The 25,329-nt window shown below is 37.3% G+C and overlaps 1 protein-coding gene across 4 annotated transcripts in view; it reads right to left on the reverse strand.

Annotated features, from left to right (window-relative positions):
• Window positions 1-25,329, reverse strand: part of Nckap1 (NCK associated protein 1) — an 81,272-nt gene that overhangs the window by 12,556 nt on the left and 43,387 nt on the right. For all 4 annotated transcript variants that reach the window (XM_052723848.1, XM_052723847.1, XM_052723846.1 and 1 more), the window contains 10 exons: window positions 23,672-23,730; window positions 19,994-20,139; window positions 18,112-18,244; window positions 15,120-15,239; window positions 10,516-10,655; window positions 9,059-9,190; window positions 6,158-6,376; window positions 5,649-5,779; window positions 5,382-5,479; window positions 3,488-3,581 (listed from right to left, as the gene is read on the reverse strand). In XM_052723848.1, coding sequence (XP_052579808.1) covers window positions 3,488-3,581; window positions 5,382-5,479; window positions 5,649-5,779; window positions 6,158-6,376; window positions 9,059-9,190; window positions 10,516-10,655; window positions 15,120-15,239; window positions 18,112-18,244; window positions 19,994-20,139; window positions 23,672-23,730 — 1,272 coding nt within the window. The remainder of the gene's footprint in view (window positions 1-3,487; window positions 3,582-5,381; window positions 5,480-5,648; window positions 5,780-6,157; window positions 6,377-9,058; window positions 9,191-10,515; window positions 10,656-15,119; window positions 15,240-18,111; window positions 18,245-19,993; window positions 20,140-23,671; window positions 23,731-25,329) is intronic.

The following is a 25,329-nucleotide window of genomic DNA, read 5'->3' on the forward strand; positions in this document are numbered from 1 at the left end:
GCAGGCGGATCTCTGTGAGTTCGAGGCCAGCCTGGTCTACAGCACAAGATCCAGGAAAGGCGCAAAGCTACACAGAGAAACCCTGTCTCGAAAAACCAAAAAAAAAAAAAAAAAAAAAAAAAAAAAGCAAATTTCTAGAAAAAGGTGTATAAAAAAACCACAGATGCAAGTTGAAGAGAAGGGATTGAGGTGTTCTGTTTGGACTTTCTAAGAATTTAAACTCACACTATAAAGTTTTTATTAAGCAATGAAGCAAGAATAATATTAGCTAAATATGATAAATGTAAAAACTGCTAACAAAATGACACAAACACATGATCAGTTCCACAAAAAGCAATCTATTCATCTTTTTATCTGTCTACAGTATGTTAGTACCTGCTGACCAGCAGACTAGCAGACAATTAATGAAAGCAATGTAACAGAAAACTAAGGAAACGCTTCTACCAGAGGAAAGAAATGAGTGGAAAACAAAAACAAACAGAAGATTCATCTGAGAAAGTTTCATCCTAGTTGGCATACAGGAGGACTAAGAAGAAAAGACATTCCATTCCAAAAAGCTAAGCAGGAGGCACTGAAGGGGCGTGACGCCAAGCCTGTCGACTTGAGGTCAGCCTCCAGGACCTACATGGGTGAAGGAGAGAACCAACTTCTGACCTCCACACAACCTTCCACAGACACAGATACACTCTAAGCGTAATTTAAAAAAGAGAAAGCTTCACTAACCACAATTTATAAAAGGGAAATAAAAGAGAGGGTGATCTGGAGAGTCAGAAACATGGGTTTTAGTGACTGACACAAGACCACCAATGGAACGGAGCACGGGGACACAGAACTCCAAACTCCAACAGTACTGTAGAATTATTTCCAGTGAAGTCGCCATCTTCAATACTGCTCTGCAGAAACATGTAACTTTAGACAGGGTGATAGGAGGGCAAAGGTGAATGAAATAAATTCTCAAAAGGAAGAATCACAGCAGAAAGCTAGAGGAGAATGGTCTGGAATCAGGGGACAGCCTGGCTCCAAGAGAGATTGTCAGAGGACAGAAAGTAAGGACCAGGGACGCCATGAGATTTGCTTGAGTGATATAGAAACCCTACAGTGAAATAAAAAAGAAGTCCCACACTGACTCCCAATTCAGTGCCACTTTTAATAAATCATAATACCTTGTCTCTTTAACAGAATGACTTGCTGATTCTAAATTAAACTTCTGGCTTTCTGCATATGGGGTGAAGGAAGCTCAAGAGGGGGTCAAGGACAAGAGCATTTTGGAAACATTTCACCCCAAAGAATAGACATCTGCTCGAAGAAGCCTCTCTCAAGCATATCTTTTCTTTTTCTAATAAAACACAAAATAGGCTTAATGTATTTTATTTAAAGGCTAATTTTATAAATATAGGTCACAAAGAGTCAGTTTAAATTTTAGTTTTACCAAATCCCCAAGTCTTACTATACATAAAATTCAATCATATAGAATCTCAATAGGGGACAATAAATTTTATTTTATAAGTCTGCAAATTCCCTTTGAAACTTAAATATGTTCCATTTTGTTTCAACTGCACAGGTAGACTTACGGAGCAGGGTATTAAACAGCTCAGTGTATTAGTTGCTTCAAATGACAACATCCAATAAAAAACTGCTTATTACTAGGAAAGTTAAGTATAGTAAGATTGGGAGGGTGGTCACAATCAGCTGACTCCAAAACTGAGAGAAACAAAAACAATGAAGGAGAATAAAGAAAACACAGAGACAGCAAAAATAATAATAAAAATTAAAGGTTAAAAATTTTCCATTTATAGCCGGGCGGTGGTGGCGCACGCCTTTAATCCCAGCACTCGGGAGGCAGAGGCCGGCGGATCTCTGTGAGTTCGAGGCCAGCCTGGGCTACCAAGTGAGTCCCAGGAAAGGCGCAAAGCTACACAGAGAAACCCTGTCTCGAAAAACCAAAAAAAAAAAAAAAAATTTCCATTTATAAGGGAATCCGTGGCTGATATGTAAAATTAAATTAAATTATAAAATAAAAAAATACAACATAAAAAAATTTCCATTTACTTCTACTTTTCCCTTGTAAGACTGTTAAGTTGATCTCTTTTCTTTTTAAAACAACCACATGATAAACTCAGCTTCACTCCCCACTCCCGGTGTCCAGTTCTATGAAATTATCACGTATTTGTTACCAACATCGCTTCTATGGCAAACAGCTCCATCATCCCCCAAACTCCCTTGCTGCTTCCTTTCTAAGTCCTGGAAACTACTGTTGTGCTCTACAAGACCATCTCCAGTGTTCTGTAGCACTATGCTCATTTAATTAGCTGGCGTTTTAAAGCAGAAGACAGGCAATAAAGTGATTGTCTAAGCATCTGAAAGGAAAATGTCAGGTGGTAAGTTCATCAGATGCAGGCTTTAATTGTTTCAGATTACTGATACTGTTTCAGATATATTAATGCTAGAACAGAAGCCATGGCCTTGCATTTGTTAAGCATGTGCACTATCACTGAGTCCCCCACCCTACCCCCCAGGAACCTGGGAATTTTGGTGAGATTTCTGGAGAGTAATAAACTCATTCTGCCTTTGTCTAATACAAATAAATTTTATTTTGGATTTCTTAAATTTTAGTGCTGGGAAAACCTTTACCATTATAAATAAAGTATGTCTGACCACCAATTTCAACTAGATATTTAAAGAAAATTTTAAGCTGTAAATGACAAGCTCAGGGTTTTCATGCCATACAATACTAATTAGCAAAAAAAAAAAAAAAAAAAAAAAAGGGAACAAATTATTACCTGAGTGGACAACACAGACAGGTGAATCCAAGAAACACACTATGTGAAAGAAGCCAGACAGGAATCTAATCTATGGGGGCAGGAATGGCTGTGCGGGGGCAGGGGGAGGAGGAAGACAACAGAGAGACGGGCTGTGGAGATGACAGAATGCTGACTACGGCCACGGTTGCAGAGACATGACACCTGTCAGTGTCCTCCACAGCCTTCACTCCATGTCTGCACATTTCAGGGAAGCTGACTTTTAGGACGTTATAGACTCCCAAGTTAATTATCTTGTCGTCTACTTAATGTACACTTACTGTATTAAATTTAATAGGTTCAAGAACTTATTAATAGCAATGTTTGCTAATAATCAACACATACTAAAAGTACAGTCAAGCATTTCTGGAGTAAAGCTAGTGTGGTGGTACATGTCTTTAATCCCAGCAACGCAGAAAGCAGAGGCACGCAGACCTTTGTGAATTTTAAGGCCAATCTGTGTTAAGACTCTGCCTCCCCCACCCCAGAAAAAAACAAAAAAAACAAAACTGAAGTAGATATATACTGAAAAGTTCCATTGACTGTACCTTTTTTCTAGTTCTCTTCATATGCTAATGAACACTTTGCATAATTTGCGGGTTGCATTTATGTTACAAATTTTGGCTAGAAATTAAATATTTCATGTTAAATCTTTAAACTGTTTATAAAAAGGACCATGAGTTACTCACATGACAATCTTTTAAAGAGTGCAGCCATCTGGTCTGGCTTGTCAAAGCTGGTCCTCATTTGTGTTAGCACATCAACATTCTCCACCACAAGTTTCTTTAAAAAAGAAGAGTGAGCCAAGTCAGGCACAGACCTTTGTGATAATGACACAAGAACTTGCTTGTGAGTTACAATTGGAAAGTAAAAAACGAAATCCATGAAGTCCAGATGTTCTGTACTATACAGTTTTGTTTTAATAAAGGAATCTCAAATTGTTTACATAAGATTAATATTTTTCCAATTCAAGAAGAGGTCAGGAAAATTCAGCAGAGATAAGTAGCAAGAATAAGGACCATCATATGCTTATATACACAACAGTATTTTAAAACATACCTTTTTTGTCTGGTAAGTTCTAAAAGTTTTAGTGACCCAAATTCAAATTCTCTCAAGACCTACAGTCATTTTATAAATATATATATATGTACTTATTTGATATAGTTCATCTTAGCACTATATTAGCACTGATATATTCCTAAAATGATAAAAAATGGTAATTTAAAATGTTGCTGCCTTTAATATTTTTATTTGAACACTATGTAGCCCAAAGACATTTTTCACCTAGCTTAAAGGATTTAAGATAAAAGAAAACACACGAAGCTAGGTGTGCTGACTAGTTTTATGTCAACTTGATATAAGCTAGGGTCATCTGAAAAGAAGGAACCTCAATTCAGAAAATGTTTCCATAACATCTGGCTGTACAGAATTTTCTTAATTAGTGATAGATGGAGGAAGACCCAGCCAATTGTGGGTGGTGCCATCCGTGAGCTGGTGCTCCTGGGTTCTAAAAGAAAACAGGTTGAAGCCGGGTGGTGGTGGTGGTGATGATGGCGGCACACGCCTTTAATCTTAGCACTTGGGAGGCAGAGCCAGGCAGATCACTGTGAGTTCAAGGCCATCCTGGTCTACAGAGCGAGATCCAGGACAGGCACCAAAACTACACAGAGAAACCCTGTCTCGAAAAACAAACAAAAAGAAAAAAGAAAACAGGCTGAACAAGGCATGGGAAACAAGCCAGAAAGGCGCACCCCTCCATGGACTCTGCATCAGCTCCTGCCTCCAGGTTCCTGCCCTGCTTGAGTTCTTATCTTGATTTCCTTCAGTGATAGACTATGATATGGAAGTGTAAACCAAATAAACTCTTCCCTCCCCAACTTGCTTTGGTTCATGATGTTTCACCATTGCATTTTAGTAATCCTAACTAAAATACCACGTATGTGGCTAGTGGTAGAGCATATGCCTACCATGTGAGAGGCCTTGCATTCAATCTCTAACATGCCCAATAACCTAATAATGCTCATGTCACAAGCTGTGGAAATGTGGAAAACAATATACTCAAATGATAAACTGAACAAATAACTTGGGCTAGAATTTTCAACATAATCAAATAAAAGCATCATTATACAACAGAATTAAGGCTTGACTAAGAATACTGAGAAACCTGAACTCAGTCCCTTTTGAAAGTTAATTCACCTTTTTAGGTCTCTTGCTTTCTCGAGTGTAACTAAGCCAAAATACCATTCAGAGTCTTTAATTTTATTTACATATTGGTACTCTCATGTTAGGTTAATTTAAAATTCTAGGTTTTCTCACATTCTTGAAATGTTTTTACAAGAATTAATGTTTAAAAGGTGAATAAAGCCAGGTTTGGCAGCCTACATTTAGAATACTAGCTATTTGGGAGGCTGGTAAAGGAGGTTTGAGGCCTGCCTGGGAAATTTACTAAGACTCTGTTTCAAAATAAAAAATGAGAAAAGGGTTGGAGATGTAGCACAGTGGTAGAGCACTGGCCAACACATGTGAGTTCATAGGTTCAAAACCCAACACTGCAAACAAGGACAGCAAGATGGGCTGATGTACCTTAAGTTCAGCAACTTGTGATGAAATATGCCACATAAGACTCTCACTTAGGAACTTCATCCCATATGGGCCTAGGAGCTCTGATAATGATCTCATTTCTGAAAGGAAATGAATTAATTTCAGTTTCTTGACAGAGCAAATATATTAAGAAACACTGACATACTGCACTACCCCATCTTACAAACTAAATATTAATAGCCAAAACAACCAAGCCAAATCAAGTTATGTAAAACAATCAGGTTTTCTTCATTAGTATGTAATATTCACCTGATATGTCAGAATATTCCTCTGCATTGAATGTTAATTCATTTTCTGTGGGTAAATTCACAAACGCTTTCATTGCAGGAAAGTAAGCTATATGGCCATTGCTGACTTGTCTTAGTAAAGTTTCTAAGTACCTAAAGAGAAAAGTAAATTTGTAATCAGAAGAAAAGGTTTGTTCAAAATTTATTATGGAATGCATCCTTATATGTAAGTGTCAAGTCAACTGATAAAATATATGAGGACATGATGTTGGAGACATGGCTCAGAGGGTAAGAGCACTGGTTGCTCTCCAAGAAGACCCGGGTTTGGTTCATAGCACCCATGTGCTGGGACACAACCAGCTGTGACTCCAGTTCCAGGGGATCATATCATCTAGCCTCTGAGGGCACCAGTCATACACACAGTACACATACATTTTATATATAAGCACTTCATCATAAAATGATTTTCCTAAGGAGTTCATTACAAAACAAAACTTTCCATCATTCAAAATTTCTAAATGTGTTCCTTACCAATTTGTGTACAGACTTGTAATGGTTGGCTCTCCATGACTGTCTAAGTGCTGGGTTTGCTGAAGAAGAACATTATTAAATACTCTGGTGATATCGATCTGCACATAGTTCTCTATGGACTGGAGTACAGTCATGTACGCTCTTACACTTGTTAGAAGCTCTGATGGTTTTGCAATTTCCTGTGTAGCTTGATTATACATAGTCATTCCAACAATTGATCTGGGGATAATAAAAGAAGTAAGATTTTCCCACTTATGTAAACAATCTATGCAATCTGCTAACATCTAATATCACATAAGCAATAAAATTTTTAAAGATTTTTAAAATAAAGCCATGAAATTATTACTGTCATTACCTTAATAAGCTAAAAATAATAAAGTGGGAATACAAATAATTAAAAAACATTCTGAGAATGTAAATTAATGACAATGATTAAACATAAAAAGGACTTTAAAAACTACATTAATATAGCAAGGATGATGAGCTATTTAACCAATAGCTTAAATTTGCATGGCACTGCTGCTTGAACCTTTTGTATTTTATGAGAATGAACTACAATCTCAATATTTAATAACATGACTATATAGTTATCATCACTAACATTTCATAAACAAAAAAAATAAGGTTCAAAACATAAGTAAACTAAAAAAAGTTACTGTTTGGAGGTGGTCTGTCTAGAATGAACAAAGTTTCCAAACACCTAAGAAGAAATGTAAACATATAACTACAGAAATAGTTTAACTAAGCATTTATGGAGGTATACGTCTTGTACCTAAAGCTGACAACATGAATGAGCACTTATCCATAAATGTCTGCCTGATTTAATGTTAATTTTCAACAAACTGCAAATCAGTTAAAACAAGATGACAACGAAACAGCACATTAAAACTCATTTTTATTCCCCTTGTACATATAAGCTAAAAAGAAACACCAATCTGAAAATAGTTCTTTTGGTAGCTTGAATGTTTTTGCCCCCATAAGATCATAGGGAGTGACACTATTAGGAGGTGTGGCCTTGTTGGAGAAAGTGTGTCACTGTGGAGGTGGGCTTTGAGGTCTCATATATGCTGAAGCTACGCCCAAAAAGACAGACTACGTCCTGTTGTCTACAGGTAAAGATGTAAGACTTTCAGCTCCTTCTCCAGAACCATGTCTGCGTGCATGCCACCATGTCATATACCATGATAATGGACTAAACCTCTGAAAATGTAAGCCACCGCAACTAAATGTTTTTCCTTTATACGAGTTGCTGTGGTCATGGTGTCTCTTCACAGCAATAGAAACCCTAAGACACTTCTCTAAGTGGTCTTTTTCTGCATTAGTCTCTCCTATTCCCTTAAATTTTTTTTAAAATTTAAATTACATTTATTTACATAGGTGTGAGTGTGTGTGTGTGTGTGTGTGTGTGTGGTGTGTGTGTGTGTGTGTGTGGTGTGTGTGTGTGTGTGTGGTGTGTGTGTGTGTGTGTGCGCGCGCGCGCGCGCGCGTGCGCGTGCTCATACATGCCATGTTACACATGTGGAAGTAAGAACACAATGCTGTAGTCAGTTCTCTACTGCCTTGTGTCTGCTTGCTTGGCAGCAAACACCTGTACCTACTGAGCCATGCTGCCAGCCCCTACTCTCTTTTTTAAGAAGCCCCCTTAAGCATCTGATGTGCCAACATTTTAGACTTGTATTTGTAAAGATCCATTTTTGAGACAGCAGACAAAACAAAGCCATGGCTAGGACTACACCCAGACAAGTCAACTCAAGATGAAAACTGCTATTCTTGGTATACAGCACCTAAGTACTAAGACTAAAACTAAACAAACAAAACAAAACAAACACAAAGCAAGTTGCTCCCTTGTTTTGATCCTGACCACTACACAGAGGTTCAGGAAAAAGAAAACATTTGTATGTCCACAGATTACAAACCAAACTATTTATAGAAAGAAAACACAGGGTCTGAAAATTGAGTCTCCGATTCTACTCAGGAGTCTGCAATCCACCCAGCTGAGAATGTTAAGTACCAGGTATAATGCCCCTTGGGTCTAAATACTAGAGTTTTACTGTCAGTATGTGTATCTGATTTGATAAAGGGAACAAAAGGCAGTTCTCAACACCAGCTGCTTCTCTAGACAAATAATGGTTCAATACTCAATTTAATCCTGTTTTTATATAGTCCCATGCTGTTCTCTTGTTGCAGTATTCTTGCCACACCAATTGAAGTTTTAAGCATTATACTATTTCCTTACCACAATGTTAAGCATATAGCAATAGAACTATTACTCATTAATGACAACAAAACTTTGAAAATCCTTTGGCAAAATTTTCAGATACTAAGACTTTCGAGATTATAAATTATTAAGTGATAAACACTTCCTTAATAATTAACTTTAAGAAGTTTGAAGTACATTCATAGAACTGAAAGGACTTTTTACTACTCTATGCAGTATTAGTCAAATACCTGGAAAACTCTACTCAGAACTGACAGCTTGGTGTGCACAGACAAGCAGTACTAGACACTAATGACAGTCAATGCTTGCATCTTTTCATATTCCTTCTCTGCTCTTTCTTTACTGACTGCAGCCTAGTAACCTCCCAGTCTTACTCACTTGTCCTCCATAAGCCTGAAGATAGATCGGCAAATCACCTACTGTCTGTGTAAGACAACTGAAACTCCGGAAGAAACTTACTGACGTTAGCAGTGTCAGTAACTGGTGATAAGTGTGGCAGAGGAACCTGCTGCCCGGGAAGTCTCAGTTCACTGTTCTACATGATTCTCAGTCCACTGCACTGCTATTTGTACTGCACCAGTTCACCTCACTTTGTCTAATAAAAGCTAGTATCAGATGGGTACTAGACAATGAAAACAGCTCATTAAACTGAAGCAATGACAGCAGTCTGTGTGCTCTCTTACTTAGTGAAGCGTATTTCCAGGTGAGAAGTCAAATACTCGCGCGGCGTGAAGGTGTGCTCCCACACTACCATGTTTGGAACATAATTTATGGAGAAGCATAACTCCGAAAGTGCAGTGTGCAACTTATCAAGGCTAAAAAACAGTAATAAATATTAATTAAAATGATACTTCATCATAAGCAATTCCTAATTCATTTTATAAAAATAGCAAGACTTACAGAGAATACTGCAGAATTTGATTTTTCTATTTATTCTTAAACTGAAAGCTCAAAATGTTTAGGTTTAACTCAAGTAGGCAATGTTTAAAAAATTCGCACTCTCTACATTCAGCTAATAATGAATATACTGAGCAACCACAGGAAGAGGTGCTTTTTCTGCACTCAACAGCATAACCTCCTCCTGACGGTGCTGATCTGTTATGGGAGATGGAGCAATTTATAAAGTGGCAATGGCTTGCTCATCTTAGGAACAAGTAGAACATTCTAGTAAAAAACATTCACCCAATTACTGACCACATATGCTTTCCTTCCCAACAATCAAAAACTTAACAAATGATCCAGTGTTTTCAAACGATGGTATCAGATACATTATAATGTATCGCCAAATGCTAAAAGTCTCAGTTACCTGACTTAAGTTAAGGATTAAGATCATTTCTACTGCTACTCAGAAAGTCTGAGACAGATTCTTGACCTTAGTGTTCAGTCCATCAAGACAAATACCATCTCTTATATATGTGAGAATTAATACTGACTGTCATCTTGACAGATCGAGAGTCACCTAGGAAATAAACCCATGGGGTTGTCTGTGAGGAGTTTCTAGATGGAGTTAACAGAGGTGGGAGGAGGAGCCACCCTAACTGTGAGCAGTGGCATTCCATGGGCTGGGGCCGCAGGGATCAAAAACTCAAAAGGAAGCTGAACACCAAGCACTCCTCTCCCTGCTTCCTGGCTGTAGTACATGTGACCAAGGCTCAAGCGCCAGCCTCTGTACCTCCTCCACCAGGATGGACTGCACCCTCAAACCATAAGCGAAAACAAACTTTTTCCTTCCTAAATTGCTTCTCTTGGGTATTTTGTCACAATAACAGCAAAAGTATCTTCAAAAATCTACATTTTAGGCCAGGTGATGGTGGTGCCCGCCTTTAATGCCAGCACTTGGGAGACTGAGGCAGGTGGATCTCTGTGAGTTTGAGGCCACCCTGGTCTACAAAATAAGTTCCAAGGCAGCTAGGGCTGTTACACTGAGAAACCCTGTCTTAAAAAAAAAAAAAAAGAAAGAAAGAAAGAAAGAAAATCTACATTTTAGAATAAAGTACTAACAGCTAATCAAATTTATAATTTTTTCCTTGGTAAGGGCTAGAAAAGAAAATCTATTTAGTTCCTACCAGTGTCTCAGTTCTAATACCACAGGGAAAGAATCTACCAAAACAAAGAGATACAATAAGCACAGAAGGCTTACTTGGTCACGACCAGCCGGTTTTTCCTCATGCTCTCAACCCCCGGTTTTTCCCTTTCAGGCTCCCCTTTCTTGCCAGTCTGTTTCTTTGACTTCTTGTTCACCGCCTGACTGATGGTTTTGGCACAATGCTTAGGCAGTAACTGAAATGGAGTAAGAATGACATTATACTGTTGCACCAATTGATCAGAATGTATAAACGAATGCAGGACACCTTAGCTGAGTCTGAACAAGCAAGCAGGACAGAAATGTAGGGAGTATCTAGCTCACAAGGCCTACAGAGTATGGAAAAAAAGTAGAAACCTATTAAAGTATCAAGTTATTATTCAGAAGACAAATAAAAACATACAAGGCAAGTATGGGGTGAGAGATATAACAGTCACTACAATTATATGAATGGCCTATAAAAAAGAAACAAACTCTGTTCCGGATCTAGTGGGCATACTATGTAGTGGGCATAAAGTGCAAAATAAAGTACTAGTTTCAGCTGTCAAGAGAGTCCTGAGAATGAAGCCAGAGGTGAGGTTTTACATTGCAAGCAATTCTGAACACAGGGGCAGTTTTTACAAATGGAGCCACAGTATGAAAGGATATTTCCTAAGGCTAATTCTAACACTGACTGAAGAAACATTTTAAACAAAGACAACCAAACAAGCTGTGGAGAAAGGGTATAAAATTAAGACAAGACAGATACAAAAAAAAAAATCCAGATTTGAGAAAGATTTAGTAATCTAGATATATATATAAAGAGAGGGGGAAAAAAGGTTTCTACCTAGTACAATGCTAATACCACTATTACAAAACTCAAGTCCAACTAGTAATAATTTAGTTTGATAGACAGCATCAAGCAAAAAGAAATGAGAAGGTGGATGAGGGCTGTACTATACAGCAGAGTTGCCTTATGCCACTTGTATACTCAAAACGTACCTATCCAATTAATGTCCAATAAGTAAAAAAAACATCAGATTTAAAAAATTTAGAACAAAGTATAAAACATTTTATGATTAGATGCTGAAATGATGAAAAATTTAGATATATCGCAATAAGTAATACTAATTAGCTTTCCTTGTTTCTTTTTTTATATTTTTAACATGGTTACTAGAAACATTTAAACTACACATGTGGCTCACACCTCTCTGCTGGCCAGCGATGGCCTGAAAGCAATTTAGTCCTTAGAGATGTGAGTAACTAACTAAAGACATGGGAATGTGTGAGGAGAAACGTATGTTGTCATGGAGTATCTTCTTTTAAAAAAGAGGAAAAATGAAATGTTTAAGGAATTCGTCATTGTTACGAATTAAAAACCAGATGTTAAGTCTAATTCACAAACAACCTGCTGCAGTACAAACCCAAACCTATCAACAATCCTGACCGTAAAATCAAATCTCTAACATCCAAAATTCCACCCCAATAAACTTAGCAGGAATCTGAAGCTCAGTGTCCCCTCGGGAACAGACAGAGCAAATAGGGAATCGGAGACCCTAAGAAAAGGGCCCTATTGGAGTTGGGGATTTAGCTCAGCACGAGGCCCTGGGTTTGGTCCTCAGCTCTGGAAAAAAAAAAAAAAAAGAAAAAAGAAAGAAAGAAAGGGCCCTATACAAATGCCCTGAAGGACTTCAAGTCCCACTAACTCTCAACATCCAAGTCCAAGCTCTACCAAGACAGTGCCCCATGTTGAGCAGAACCTTCTGGGAATAGAATCAAATTGTACAAGGTAAGAACTAAAGAGGTAAAAGAAAGAGAGGACATAGGTCAATGTGAGGAACACTGAACAGTAAGCAGCCATATTTGTTAAGGTCAAGTGGGAACAGCAAAGTGTGTGAAAGTAAGAAAAACCATCTGGCTAATAACTCCTTTCACAAATCCAAGACAATAAACTGCATAAGAAAGTAAGTAAGAAATAATACCAAGTTTTAATTCCACACAAAGGCTGATGTTAAGTAAAAAGATTGATAAATTTTTAAAAGATTATTTCTATAGATAATCAAAGTACAAGGAAAAACCAAACCCAGGATATAAAATTAAATAAAAATAAAACAAAAAAAACCCCAATAACAACAAAAAAATTTCATAGATAAATACCAGACTCAAAAAACACAAGTTTAAAAAATACATTACATAATATCTTAAAGAGGATAATAATGAGACATAATTTAATTTAAAAAAACCAACAACTGAGGCTGTCCAAAAGACTCTCAAAACATACAGTCTATTGCTATTGCCCTTTGGTTGCCCAGAGATGGAAGGTATATTGTTGAAGATACCATACACTTAAGAAACAACCCCGGGACCCTCAGCTGGAACTAACCTGAATGTTACCCCCTGAGGACTATACCAGAAGGGCGTTATTCAAGCTTCCAGAGGGGGGAGGCAACCAACAGTCCTACCCAGCTAGGATACCTATGAACCACACCACCAACCAGCATGGAGAGGAGATAGCCCCAAAGGCGCAGTCATGGCGTACATACCTTGGTGATAACCAACAGCTCGACAATTGGACTTAAGACCCACTCAACAAGAGTGATACCATGTCTAGTATTGGAAACCTAGATAACTACTCAGTGCTAGTGAAGTCATGGATACTGGAGGAGAATCTCCAACACTAATTTATTAAGCCAGCATAATCCCTAACAACAATCTATAAACATCTGTCCCAAAGATTGGTTTCGTCTTCACCCCTCATCAAGGAAATTTCTCTTTTCAACACATGAAGACCACTACAGAAAACCACAACCAAAATGCAGACTTGTGGAGCCCAGTCCCAGTGGATAGATTTATAAAACACTCCTATACCTAATACTCAGAGTACACTGCAAAAGAGGGGCAGAAAGATTTTAAGAGCTAGAGAGAGGATCAGAGAGTTTCCTGTGAGACTGTGTCTCCAGTAACATCAGAAGCTATGCCCCAAAAGCCTTACAAACATGATTGTCCAAATGTGAGCTGAACAAGGATGACACCAATGAACCTGCCAAAGTGGACAGGGAAAAGCCCACAAGTCTTCAACCCTACACAAAGAACTATAGGAAACCGAGGAAAACTGGGAGGGGAGAGGAGTTATCTTCCTCAGTGGAGAACACACCATTTGTTGTCCAGTGCCAGTGCTGGTCAGCCCTGAAAACATACATATAAGTAACATATGGACTGAGCAGGTTATAGTTAGGAATGTGTAAGTGTGTGTGTATGTGTTTGCATGCAATAACAATTAATGAAAGAAGAGGCCATGAATTTAAAAGAGAGGAAGGAGAGATATATAGGAGGGTTTCAAGAGAGGAAAGAAAACGGAGAAATATTGTAATTATATTATAATCTCCAAAAACAAAACAAAACCCTCCCAAAAGAATCAACAAAAGCTTGCTGAAAATAGAAAGTCAACTCTAGCAACAAATGCATAAATAAAACCACCAAAGAGATAAACATGAAGTAGAACTGGAGCATCAAACCCGTTTTCAGAGAAGTAAGAGTGGTAAAGTGAATGAAAGTTAACATCGAAAGAGCGGAGTATGTAATACTCATAAGCTTGATGTCATTACATCATCACTAATAGGGTTAGCGTCAGGAACATATGGAAAAAACTGTAAATTTGTCAGTAATTATATATTTGTGGTAAAAAAAATTAATATTATTACTATGGAACTGTCCTGTGCATGTTTGAAGAAATAAATTTTTAATCATGGGAACTTAAAATTTTTCCATCTTCTGTATTCTAGAAACCAAGATTCTCAATGTAGAAAAAAGACATAGATATAAAATAAGAGAAGACAGCAATGCTGCAGTCCTGAATTTGAAATGGTGGTATTATGGACCCTGTGTGTGATGATGAATGAATATGTCTCATGAGACCTAAATAAGACCAGGAAGCACCCTCATGTCCAGATTGGAGCTTGATACGTCCCACTGAAAAAAACTAAGAGAAGTTGTCTAAGTAAAAATGTACACAAGATGAAGTTGGTACTTTTAAATGAACTCATTTGTTTATTTTGGCACTGGGGATTGAACCGAGGCCCTTATACATACTAGGCAAGTGCGGATGCATGTGCTATCCCAGGTCTTATCTTGCAAGAAAGCAAGAAGGCTCTCAGGTACTCTATAGGTTGCCACTGGCCAGAGATGAGCCAATCTGACTTTCAGTATAGAAATATAGTGAATTAAAAAATTATCAAACATGGTGTATTCCAGGAACCCACTATAGTATAAAATAATTTACTAGTTACCTAGGAAACAAAGGGAAACAGCCAAGTGTTTTGTTGCTTTCCTTTACAGTTATACCACTGAGTAGAAGTCGATGAGAAAAATCTATGAAAATGTACCACAACCACTAAATATAAGAGAACTGAAAGAACATTTTGCAGTCATCAAAGAATAATGAAATCCAGTACTAAAATCACAAAAATCAAATTAAGTAGACAATGCAGGTGTCTTGAAAAAAGAACAGGCATGGACAGACTTTACATATGTAAGAAGTTCGATTATTGGAGTTTACAACAAGAGGCAATAACTGAGCTTTTTTGAGAGTCAGAAAATTTTAAAAAGGAAAGTAAATTAACATCTAATGACTTATTTTTTTGCATTTACACATTTCCTATCTGTTGAAAAAAAGAAATGATTACCTGGTCACTAAGAGTACACTGTTCTGTGCAAATATCAGTGATGAGGTTCCGAGCTTGTTTGGCCATCTCATCCAGGAACATATTACAGAGGGAAAGACTGCGGTCTCCAATGTGATGGCGCTGGTAGGCAGAGGATGGAAACAACACAGTTCACAAGAAAGTCATCTGAACAAAACACTTTAAATAAGCTTGAAAATTCAGTTAAAGTCCTATTCTAACTGTAACGGGTGGGGAAGTATATGTGTATTGCTTTCTCTACTACAGAAATTAAACTACAATTCTGTTTGCACAGTTCACATAAAATAATATGTATTTTCTAACATTGACAATGTAAGAAAATTATGATTGAGCAAAATCTTCAAAGATCACTATTTATAAAGCATAAAACTATGTTTTAGCCAGGCATGGTAGCACACATTTGTAATCCGAGCACTTGGGAAACTGAGGCAGAAGGATCACAAGACTGAGACTCTATCTCAGAAAGAAAGACAATACACTATGTATTTCATCATTCAAATTCACCAAGTTCTAAATCTAGATATTCAGTATCTAAAAATAAAGCACACAATGTACATGAGCATATTTAAGTTGGAGTTTTCTAATCTTAACTCTTCAATATCTACATCTTATACATAAATTCTGACATAGTTCTGTAATAAAATAAGCAAGAGCTCAAGTAGATAAATAAAAGTATTAAAAATCAAGTTGGGAAAATAAATAAGATATTTAAAATTTCTGAAATTATCTCCTCTCTTCCTGCTTCCTGGGGATGGGGAAGGGAAGAAAAACAAAACTGAACATGCATTCTTTGAACACAGCAGGGGGAATGCTGTACTTTATTTCAGGATATTGTTAACACATTTGTATGTATATAGAGCTTTATCTAAATATGTAACAGACAACCTACTTATCTCTAGAGAAGTCTGTATTTGTTTAGTTCTGGTGGATTGTAGCTGTTTGGTGAGATTTTGTTAAAAATAATTAGAGCCGGATGGTGGTGGCACATGCCTTTAATTCCAACACAGCAGAAGCAGGTGAATCTTTGAGTTCAAGGCCAATGTGATCTACCGTGAGTTCGAGTTCCAGGACAGCTAGGGCTACACAAAGAAACCTTGTCTCAAAAAACTAAAAACTAAACAAAACAAAACAAATTGCTGACTGAAAATCTTCAAAACAGCCCGTTTTTATGGAATGAGTTCCAGGAGAGCCAGGGATCCACAAAGAAACTGTCTCAAAAACAAACAAACAAAAAACTAGAATGTTTAGTATATGAAGGCATAAATTCTCCACTATACATGAGATATTTTAGAGAAATTAAGAAAAAATGTCTTTCTCTGTTTTCCATATTTATGTAACATACAGAAAAGTCTATGTTGTTGAAATAATGCTATACAACATACAAATATCTGACCCATAAAATAATCATTCTTGAATCTATCAACCTTAAATTTTATTTTAAATGACCTATTAAACTTTAATAGGAATCCAAACAAAAGGGACTGTAGCCAAACATAATTCAATACTGGTCAGTTTGTATGTGTATGTGTGGGTGGCAGCTCAGAGGATTTGCCGGGGGAGGTACTGAGGCTTGAACCAAGAGCTAGGTACAGTTTAACTGGGTAAGCACTCTACAAATAAACTACATCTCCAACCTTCATTTGCCTTCTTTACTTTGAGACAGGATCTCATTAAGTTGCCTAGCCTGGCCTTAAACATGCAATCCCCCTGCCTCAACCTCAGAAGTAGTGGAGATTATAGGCTTGGACCAACAGACTCTGCTAGGTCTCTTAACATATCATACAAGTCTTTCTTTCAGTTCCCAAAAAGCTTCCTGTGGCCTCATCTCTATCTCTAAAGTCCTCTTCCCATGGAATACTCACAAGCTAGAGATATGCTACCTCAAGTTTCTTTTCAACATATTCTGCAGTTCTAAGAAAAGAGAGTAAACACTAAGTTACAAAGACATACATTATTCAATTTTAATGTATAGTCTTGCCATACTTATAAAATAATTTTTTCAAAGACCAGAGAAAACATCTTTTCATTGTATTTCCTTACTGGTTGTCAAACATAAGTGCATCTATGGGAGAGACAGTGTAATGTTTTATTATTTATGTTTTCTTTTATTCTGGGGATAAACCCAGGGCCTTGTGAACACCCAACAAGCACTCTACCACACTAAGGACTCCCAGCATCCTGACATTATGATCTGTGTGTACACCATACAAAGATTCGATCACTTCACCTACTTGATTTCTGTAGTAAGAATTTTAAAATTCTCCTCTTTTGAGCCAGTTAAAATAGTCATTATTATTACTCTTTTCTGATGGTCTCTCTAGGTAGCTCAGGTTAGCCTTGAACTTGCCATCCTGCTGCCACAGCCTCCTGAGCACTGGGATTACCATGCCCGGTGTCACCATGCAGTGTAACAGACCACTGAAACTCAGTTCTTCAAGCGACAACTTTCTTTTTGATACCCAGCATATTTTTTGACAGATACTTAGGATCTCCAAAATTACTGATTAGCTGTCCTCAGGAGCTGTGTGTTTATATCTGCCTCCCAAGTGTCAGCAAACCTGAGCTTTGTCTAACATATCCATGATGTTAATGAGTCAGTAATCCATAAATTCAATTTTCAAGTCCTTTCAGTGTTAAGGTGAAAAGTATAGAAATTTAATTATTAAATTCAATATTCAATTGAATTATTGAATCTATAAACAGTAATACCAGTCACATCAGTTATTTTAAAAGGCAAAAGACTGACATACATGAATGTTTATTCACCCACGTATATTCTTAGTGGCCATACCTCTATCGTACATCTTCCTGATCACTGTTTTATCATGTATTTATTCAAGTATTTTTCTGATCTACATAAAGAGGCTTAGGTGAGAACAAAACTTTAGTAATTGAGTCTTTTTAACCATTTGGCTGGCTACCCACTGATCTAGCTTTCCTGTGTGAACGAACCACAGCGCTGTGCTGAAGTTACCTCTTCGGGACACAGCTCGTGTGTGCAGCTCATGAAGTGAGTGCAGAGGAGAGGAAATGCTATTGAGTATCTTGACTGAGAGGGCAACTCCAAGCACTGCTGAAACATCTTCTCAAAAGCACGGCTGTAAAAACTGTTAGGAGAGACAGCGAAGGCATCAAACAGCAACACTCACAGCTTACATGCAGACAGAAAAATGATAAGGTGTCCAATGGCTGGTTAATTTAAACTCAAGTGAATAAAGGGTACCAACTGATCACATTTATTCCCTTAAGAATATCCCCCCCAAAGTACCCTCCACATATCAATAATTCATTCCGAGTAATACTCTTTCAATAACATCAAAACATTTTAAACAAAAATTTCAACAGGTAATTTGCAATATCTATAGAATATGAATACACACATTCAAAACTATCTTCAAATTTTATCATAGCTAAGGAATTATCAATTATAAGGACCACTATTATTTTAAGTATCCCTGGGAAAAATATTGCTAACTAAATAATGCCAACAATTTTTAAAATATGGATAAAGTTAACCAAATATGACTGACAATTAACAAAATTTAAATATTATACAAAGTGCTTTTATCTCTAAAAACGGAGGAAGAAGTTTCTAACTATATTCTTTTATAACAGGAACCTTTCAAGGGCTAAAAAATAAACCAAACAAAAATGATTCATCCTCTTTCTAGGATAGGCTTTGGGTCAGATGGTAATAGAGGCATCCAAATAATCTTAAAATTCTCGTAAATGTAACTAACATACAGGGCTCTAGACCCACAAACAGAATGGACTGATGTGTTCCTTTGAGAAGCAGGCCTTCATTCCTGGTGATTTCTTCTCCAGCCCTAGTAATAAAAGCTATCCTAACAAACTGCTAAAATCAAAAAGCTTTTGATAATCATCCCTATGCAACCCTTGACACCATTACTACTATCCATTTAGATATCTCAGCACTTCAGAAGTAAGGAGGCATATTATGGTGTTCTAATTCACCCTTCTAAAAGGCCAAGAAGCAGGAAACTGAGTCAGTACCACACAGCTACAGAGTGACAGTACTAGAGTTTGACCATGACCTAGTTCACTCATTTACTCCAACATTTCTTAAACACTTAGTATTTTATATTTTAGACCAAAACGGAGACAATAACATAAACTCCCTTTAAGAAATAAGTTTCAAGAGGTTGGCGATTTAGCTCAGTGGTAGAGCGCTTGCCTAACAAGCACAAGGCCCTGGGTTCGGTCCTCAGCTCCGGAAAAAAAAAAAGTTTCTGGAGAGAAGAGTGAATGACAGTGCTAAGTGTAATAGGAGGCTGTGCTTAACAATGCAGGGAGCAGCCAGCACATTCCTGTGACTCAACTGTCTAACACTATAGGCACGAAGTTACCAGTTCCAATATTTGCTCTCCTTGATTTATCCACGATGTATTTACACTCAGAATAAATATGTGAAAGAGCCCTTAACGTGAGATTCACATCTTCAAATGAAATGAAAAAAGACATTTCACACCATGAACAGTTTCTCTTAAGAGTAACTAAAACCAGACATAAAAATCTCCATTTGACAAGCTTCTTTTTGTTACAAAGGAGACAGGGCTTCTCTGTGTAGCTCTGGCTGTCCTGGAACTCACTCAGTAGACCAGGATGGCCTTGAACTTAAGAGATCTGTCTACCTCTGCCTCCCGCGTGCTGGGATTAAAGGTGTGAGTCACCAGCCAGCCGCCAGCTTGTTACAAAGTTTTTATAAAAGTCTATTATTCTCTTATGGTTAAGAGTCCAATACTGAACTATCTTAAGAATTGTACTAACAAAAAACAATCAAGCAGCTTCAGATAATAAACATTACCAGTTCAGATTTAAAGAATATTAGGACATACCAAAATATGGAGAGATCTGATGTTTCTACCAACATTTCCACCAAGGAATCTACCATTTTTGTGTGAAATATTATTGTATTCATCATCTTTCCAAGTTCTCGGTGATCTGCAAGGCTAAGTGAAGCTTTGGAGACACTAGTGTATGCCTGTAGCAGGTCAACAACAAACAAGAGTAGTTTAGGGAGAGACTCAAATCTTACCATCATAAAATGGAGGAAAAGTCCATTATTGAAAAACACTGTACCAGTAACATCATTTTCTACAACTGTTTCAGCAGGTGGGCCTGTTTGTGGCTGAGCCAAATAATCTAGTTCAATCCCTTGACTCCCAAGTGTTTCCTTTTGACCTTCATGTGTGCCCTGTCCCGAACCATCTGCATACATACACAAAACTGGACAATGTAATAGACTAAACTAATTTGATGGCTTTTACAAACATATGCGAGTAAGTAAACTATTAAAATGAACTGGACAAAGAAAGTTAAGACTTAACTAACACCCTCAAGCAAGTTGTAGAGGAAGAAACCCCATGACTTGGATACCAAATCAAATATTAGAGTCCTGTCTGTGAATAATGGATACTGAAAAAGAACAGAGAGTAACGAGAGGCACTTACAGATAAATATAGGTCACAGTGGCCAGAGTTTGAATGAAAACAAAAGAAGTGGTGAAGAATGAGATTCAACCAGATTATGTATCATGCAAAAGGATTCAAAACCTTGGGTGAACTGAATGGCCAGTTCTTATTTAAGAAAGTTGGCTGCATATGGAAGGAGCAGGAAATTGGGTATAGATAGAGGACAAACACAGAGGCAGAAGCCTATTAGAAGAACATGCTGGCAATGTGTCAGACAGCTACGATGGCTTCGTCTACAGTGATAGTCACTCAAATAATTCACTGTAGGAAATGACTGTGTGTGCTAGGCAACAGAATTCCAGATGTTGATGACAGTTCTGGCTGTTAGGGGGCACTTCTTGATGAATCTCATGTACTCCTACTATTTGTTAAATATGAAAAAGACTCAAGACCCACACTATGGATGTACAGCAATCAAATTTGAAAGATGAGGCAAGTTTTTATGGAAACAATGAGCAGCATGTGTACTGTTAAGAGAACAGACAATTCCTCAAGCTCAGGATCCCTTAGCTGCAACATAATCTGCTGCACACAAGGCATCCATCTGAAAAGCCCTAACCTATTCTTGTAGGACTCAGAGACAAGGAGAAAATGATGCACACAGGCTGACATGCATGCTGGAAAAATCAAGTACTTGGTCTCTTGGATTTCCATGTCCTGTCAATCAAGGAATGACAGGAAACTGAGTTCTGTTTTATAAGCAAGAGAAAAATAAAATCTTTAATCTTACGATGGCAAGAGGCCTTCAGGTAGACAACATTACCATTCACTAATAACAAGTGAGAAAACGTAGTTCTTTATGTTTTAGTTTTTGTTTACTACAAAGGAGAGAATAAGAAACAAACATGTCAATTTTCTGATGTAAATACTTACATAAAAAAAGCCTAATTGTATTTATTTGCCTTTAATCTGTTTTAAAGGGAGTCAATTGTAGCCATGACTTTAATAAAGATTTCCATTAACTAGTGCCTACTTACAAAGCTCAGAATTTGCCAGGCGGTGGTGACACAAGCTTTTAATCACAGCACTTGGGAGGCAGAGCAAGGCGGATCACTGTGAGTTCAAGGCCAGCCTGGTCTACAGAGCAAGATCCAGGAAAGGCACCAAAGCTACACGGAGAAACCCTGTCTTGAAAAAAAAACCAAAAAAAAAAAAAAAGAAGAAAAACAAAAACAAAAACAAAAAAAGCTCAGAATGTAAATAACATTGTGAAAATAGATTCAGAAGAAACTGTGCCAAGGGAAATGGCTGAAAACATACTTCTGATAACAATGGAAGAAGTGTGTCCCTATGCCATTTTTAAGACAGGACAATCCAATCCAAATAAAGGAAAGACAGGAAGATGACATTTGGAATGGAATTGAAGATGCCTAAGTGCCTAAGGGACTAAACTGATAAGGGAATGTGATCCTTTGGTAAGAGAAAATGACTAAAAATGCATAGATAAAGAACTCCCAAGAGTAGGAAAAAGTGAAACATGAAAATGATGTATAAAAAATAACAATCTCAGAATTAAAACTGGGTAGGACTCCAGTGAGGGCAAAGCACACACCGCAATTCTCCCAAGGCTGGTGTTTGCAGAACCCTTCAGCTCCCCTGGCCACGCTTGCTTATCTGACCACTTTCGTTCTTCAACCTGGAATCAACTGTGAGTGACAGAAGTACTATCATCCGTATTTCCTTCTCACAAGAAAACTTCACACTCCCGAGTTCATTTGTACTTAACTTAGTTTTGTCCTTCTTCTGCACAAGCTACCTTCTTCATATTTAAATTCCACTCATCTTTCTAACTCTGTGTAAAAGTTATTACTACCAGTTGAGCTTCCTCCCTCTCGATGCTGTCATTAGCTAACGGTCATATCTGTGGTATCTCTTAATTCAATCCTTTAAAAACCATTAATTAAGCCGGGCGGTGGTGGCGCACGCCTTTAATCCCAGCACTCGGGAGGCAGAGCCAGGCGGATCTCTGTGAGTTCGAGGCCAGCCTGGTCTACAAAGCGAGTTCCAGGAAAGGCGCAAAGCTACACAGAGAAATCCTGTCTCGAAAAACCAAAAAAAAAAAAAACAAAAAAAAACCCATTAATTAATTTATTCATTTATTTAATGTGTATGGGTATTCCGCCTGCATGTATGTCTGTGCATCATTTGTATGCCTAGTGCCCAGAGGCCAATGAGAGCATCGAATCCCCTAGACCCAGTTACAGACAGCTGTGAGCCATCGTATGGGTGTTGGGGAATCAAACCCAGGTCCTCTGCAAGAGCCAGTGTTCTTAACTGCTAAGTCACCTCTCCAGCCCCAGTCTTCTAGATTTTCAACTGTTTTATTTTTTTAAATTTTGTATGCCTTGTCTCCATAGTTAGATTATAAAACTCTTAAAATAGGGTACCTTCTTCTTCTTTGTGTAATTACTAACAAAAAATACAGTCAACTACTGCTAATTTACAGTATACAAGATAACTGGATACTCGAGAATTATATATGAAGTGATCCTACTGCAGTCCAAAACTATGTAGTTCTGTAGTTCAGAAATAAGTTTGGGGCAATGGATCAGGTGATGGTAGACCAGGGACTACAGACCAGTTGCCTATTTTTATAAACAAAGCTTTATTGAAATACATCACAACTCTATTTATGTATTGTCTGCAGCTGCTCTGGTGTTATAATGGAAGTGTTATTTATACCAAGTACTGAACAGCATAGAAGTTATCGATCATTTTTTTAAAGTTTATAGCTACACTATAAATGTGTTTTATCAAAAGAAACTTTGCACTTTCACATTAAAATTTAAATATCTGAATCAGGATAATCAAGAGAGCTAGGGATATAAATTTACGCATATCATAAAATTATAACCTATTTTATTAAAAACCTCTACATTGGCTTGTTAGAAATATATTTATACAAGTTTAATAATGTATAAAATATTTCATGTTTGTGGTTCATCACATAAAAGACATCTTTTTAGTAAGCTAAATTCATAAAGTTATAAAACTATAATGTATTTAAACAAAACAGAACAATAAAAATCAAGTTATTCTTACCTGTAACCTAAACCAATCTAATCTCATCCCTCTGAAATCAAATACTTCCCCATCTTCAACTGTAAGGAAAAAAGGGGGACAAAACAAATTAACCATTTTACAAGTCGTTAATTATATTTTGTACTTTAAGAGCTAACACACATGGGTTAATGGTACAGGACTTTAATCCTAGCACCTGGGAGGCAGAGGCAGAGGCAGGTAGATGTCTCTGAGTTCTAGGACATTCTGGTCTACACAGTGAATACCAGGACAACCAGAGTGAGATCCTGTCTCAAAAACAACAAAACCAAAACAAACAAACACAAAAAGCTAAGACAATTCAATTTCTGGGTATATAACCAAAAGAAAAACAGAGTATGAAAGTGGTATTTGTATGCCCATTGTCATACCTGGGTAATTCAAAATACTCCATACTGAAAACATCTTAAGTGTTTGCTAAAAATGAATGAATTAATAAAACATCATAGAAACCACAAAAGATTATTAGTTTTATATAGGAAGGAAATTCTACATATGGTTGAACACTGATGTTCAATGAGTCAGAGCCAGGTACAGTGGCTTACACCTGAAATCCCAGGTACTTGGGAGGCTGAGGCAGAAGGATTATGTAAAGAGTTGGAGGATGCCTAAAGTAACGTACAAAATCACCTCTCAAAAGGAAAAAAACCAAAAGCAGCCAACCACAAAAATACAGCTACATGGCTCCACTAAGAAGTGTTGTAGAGCAATTTACAAAAAAATGCTAAGTAGAAGCGTTACCATGGGTTGTAGGAGCGGAAAATGGAGTTTAAGTACCAGAGTCCAATTTTCCAACATGAAAAAGCTCTGCAGACTAGTGCTTAGGCAATGAATACCTAACTGTACAATACGCTGAAAAATAGTTAGGATGTTGTATGGTAAGTGAATTTTCTAAGTAAAAAAATGAAACCAACAAATTTTAATTTAGTTGCTAAGACTTCAACACTTCTTAAATCCTATAAAGGACAGCAACTGTGCCAAGTGAGAAGCAGGCTTCTATCGAAGAGCTCTGAGTCTTCTTGTGCTTCAATGCCAACCTAAGAGAGCAGGCCAGTGTTAACACGCTAAAGCTCCTACCATAAGGTAAGGCCACACAAGCCAAGCATCACTACACAACACTGTAGTAGGTGCCTAACTACATACTAAGCATAAAGCTTGATGGAACTAAAATACAGTTATCGATCTGATCTTTTCAGGGTTTTTGACACCTTTTTATAAAAAGAATACAAACCAAAGCACATCAATCTATTGGAACAGAATGTTCAAAACAATGGCCAGCTGGTGTAGGTTTTCTTTTTTGAGATTGGCATTCCTAACCTCTAATTACTATTCTTACTTATAAATAATTCTTAACCCTTTAGGGAAAATCAGAGTTTCCAAATCTGACAAATAAAAGTAGTAATTTTTTTTTTAATGTTGTGGATTAAATGGGACAACATATATAAAGTCACTGGTACAGACTTTGAATTACTATTATTACTTGGCCTCCTGATCAGTGCCTCACTGGAACCCACTGTGTAGAGCTGGAACTGCAGGTTCTCAGCATGCCTGACTTAGATAAACACGCTATACCTGACACCAATGCGCTGTTGTCACAGGGTGCCAGAGCCACACACATCACAACACTCAGCACTCCCATG

This window comes from Peromyscus californicus, unplaced genomic scaffold (genome assembly GCF_007827085.1).
Source record: "Peromyscus californicus insignis strain IS unplaced genomic scaffold, ASM782708v3 Scaffold_7__1_contigs__length_154581171, whole genome shotgun sequence".
Taxonomy (NCBI): domain Eukaryota; kingdom Metazoa; phylum Chordata; class Mammalia; order Rodentia; family Cricetidae; genus Peromyscus; species Peromyscus californicus.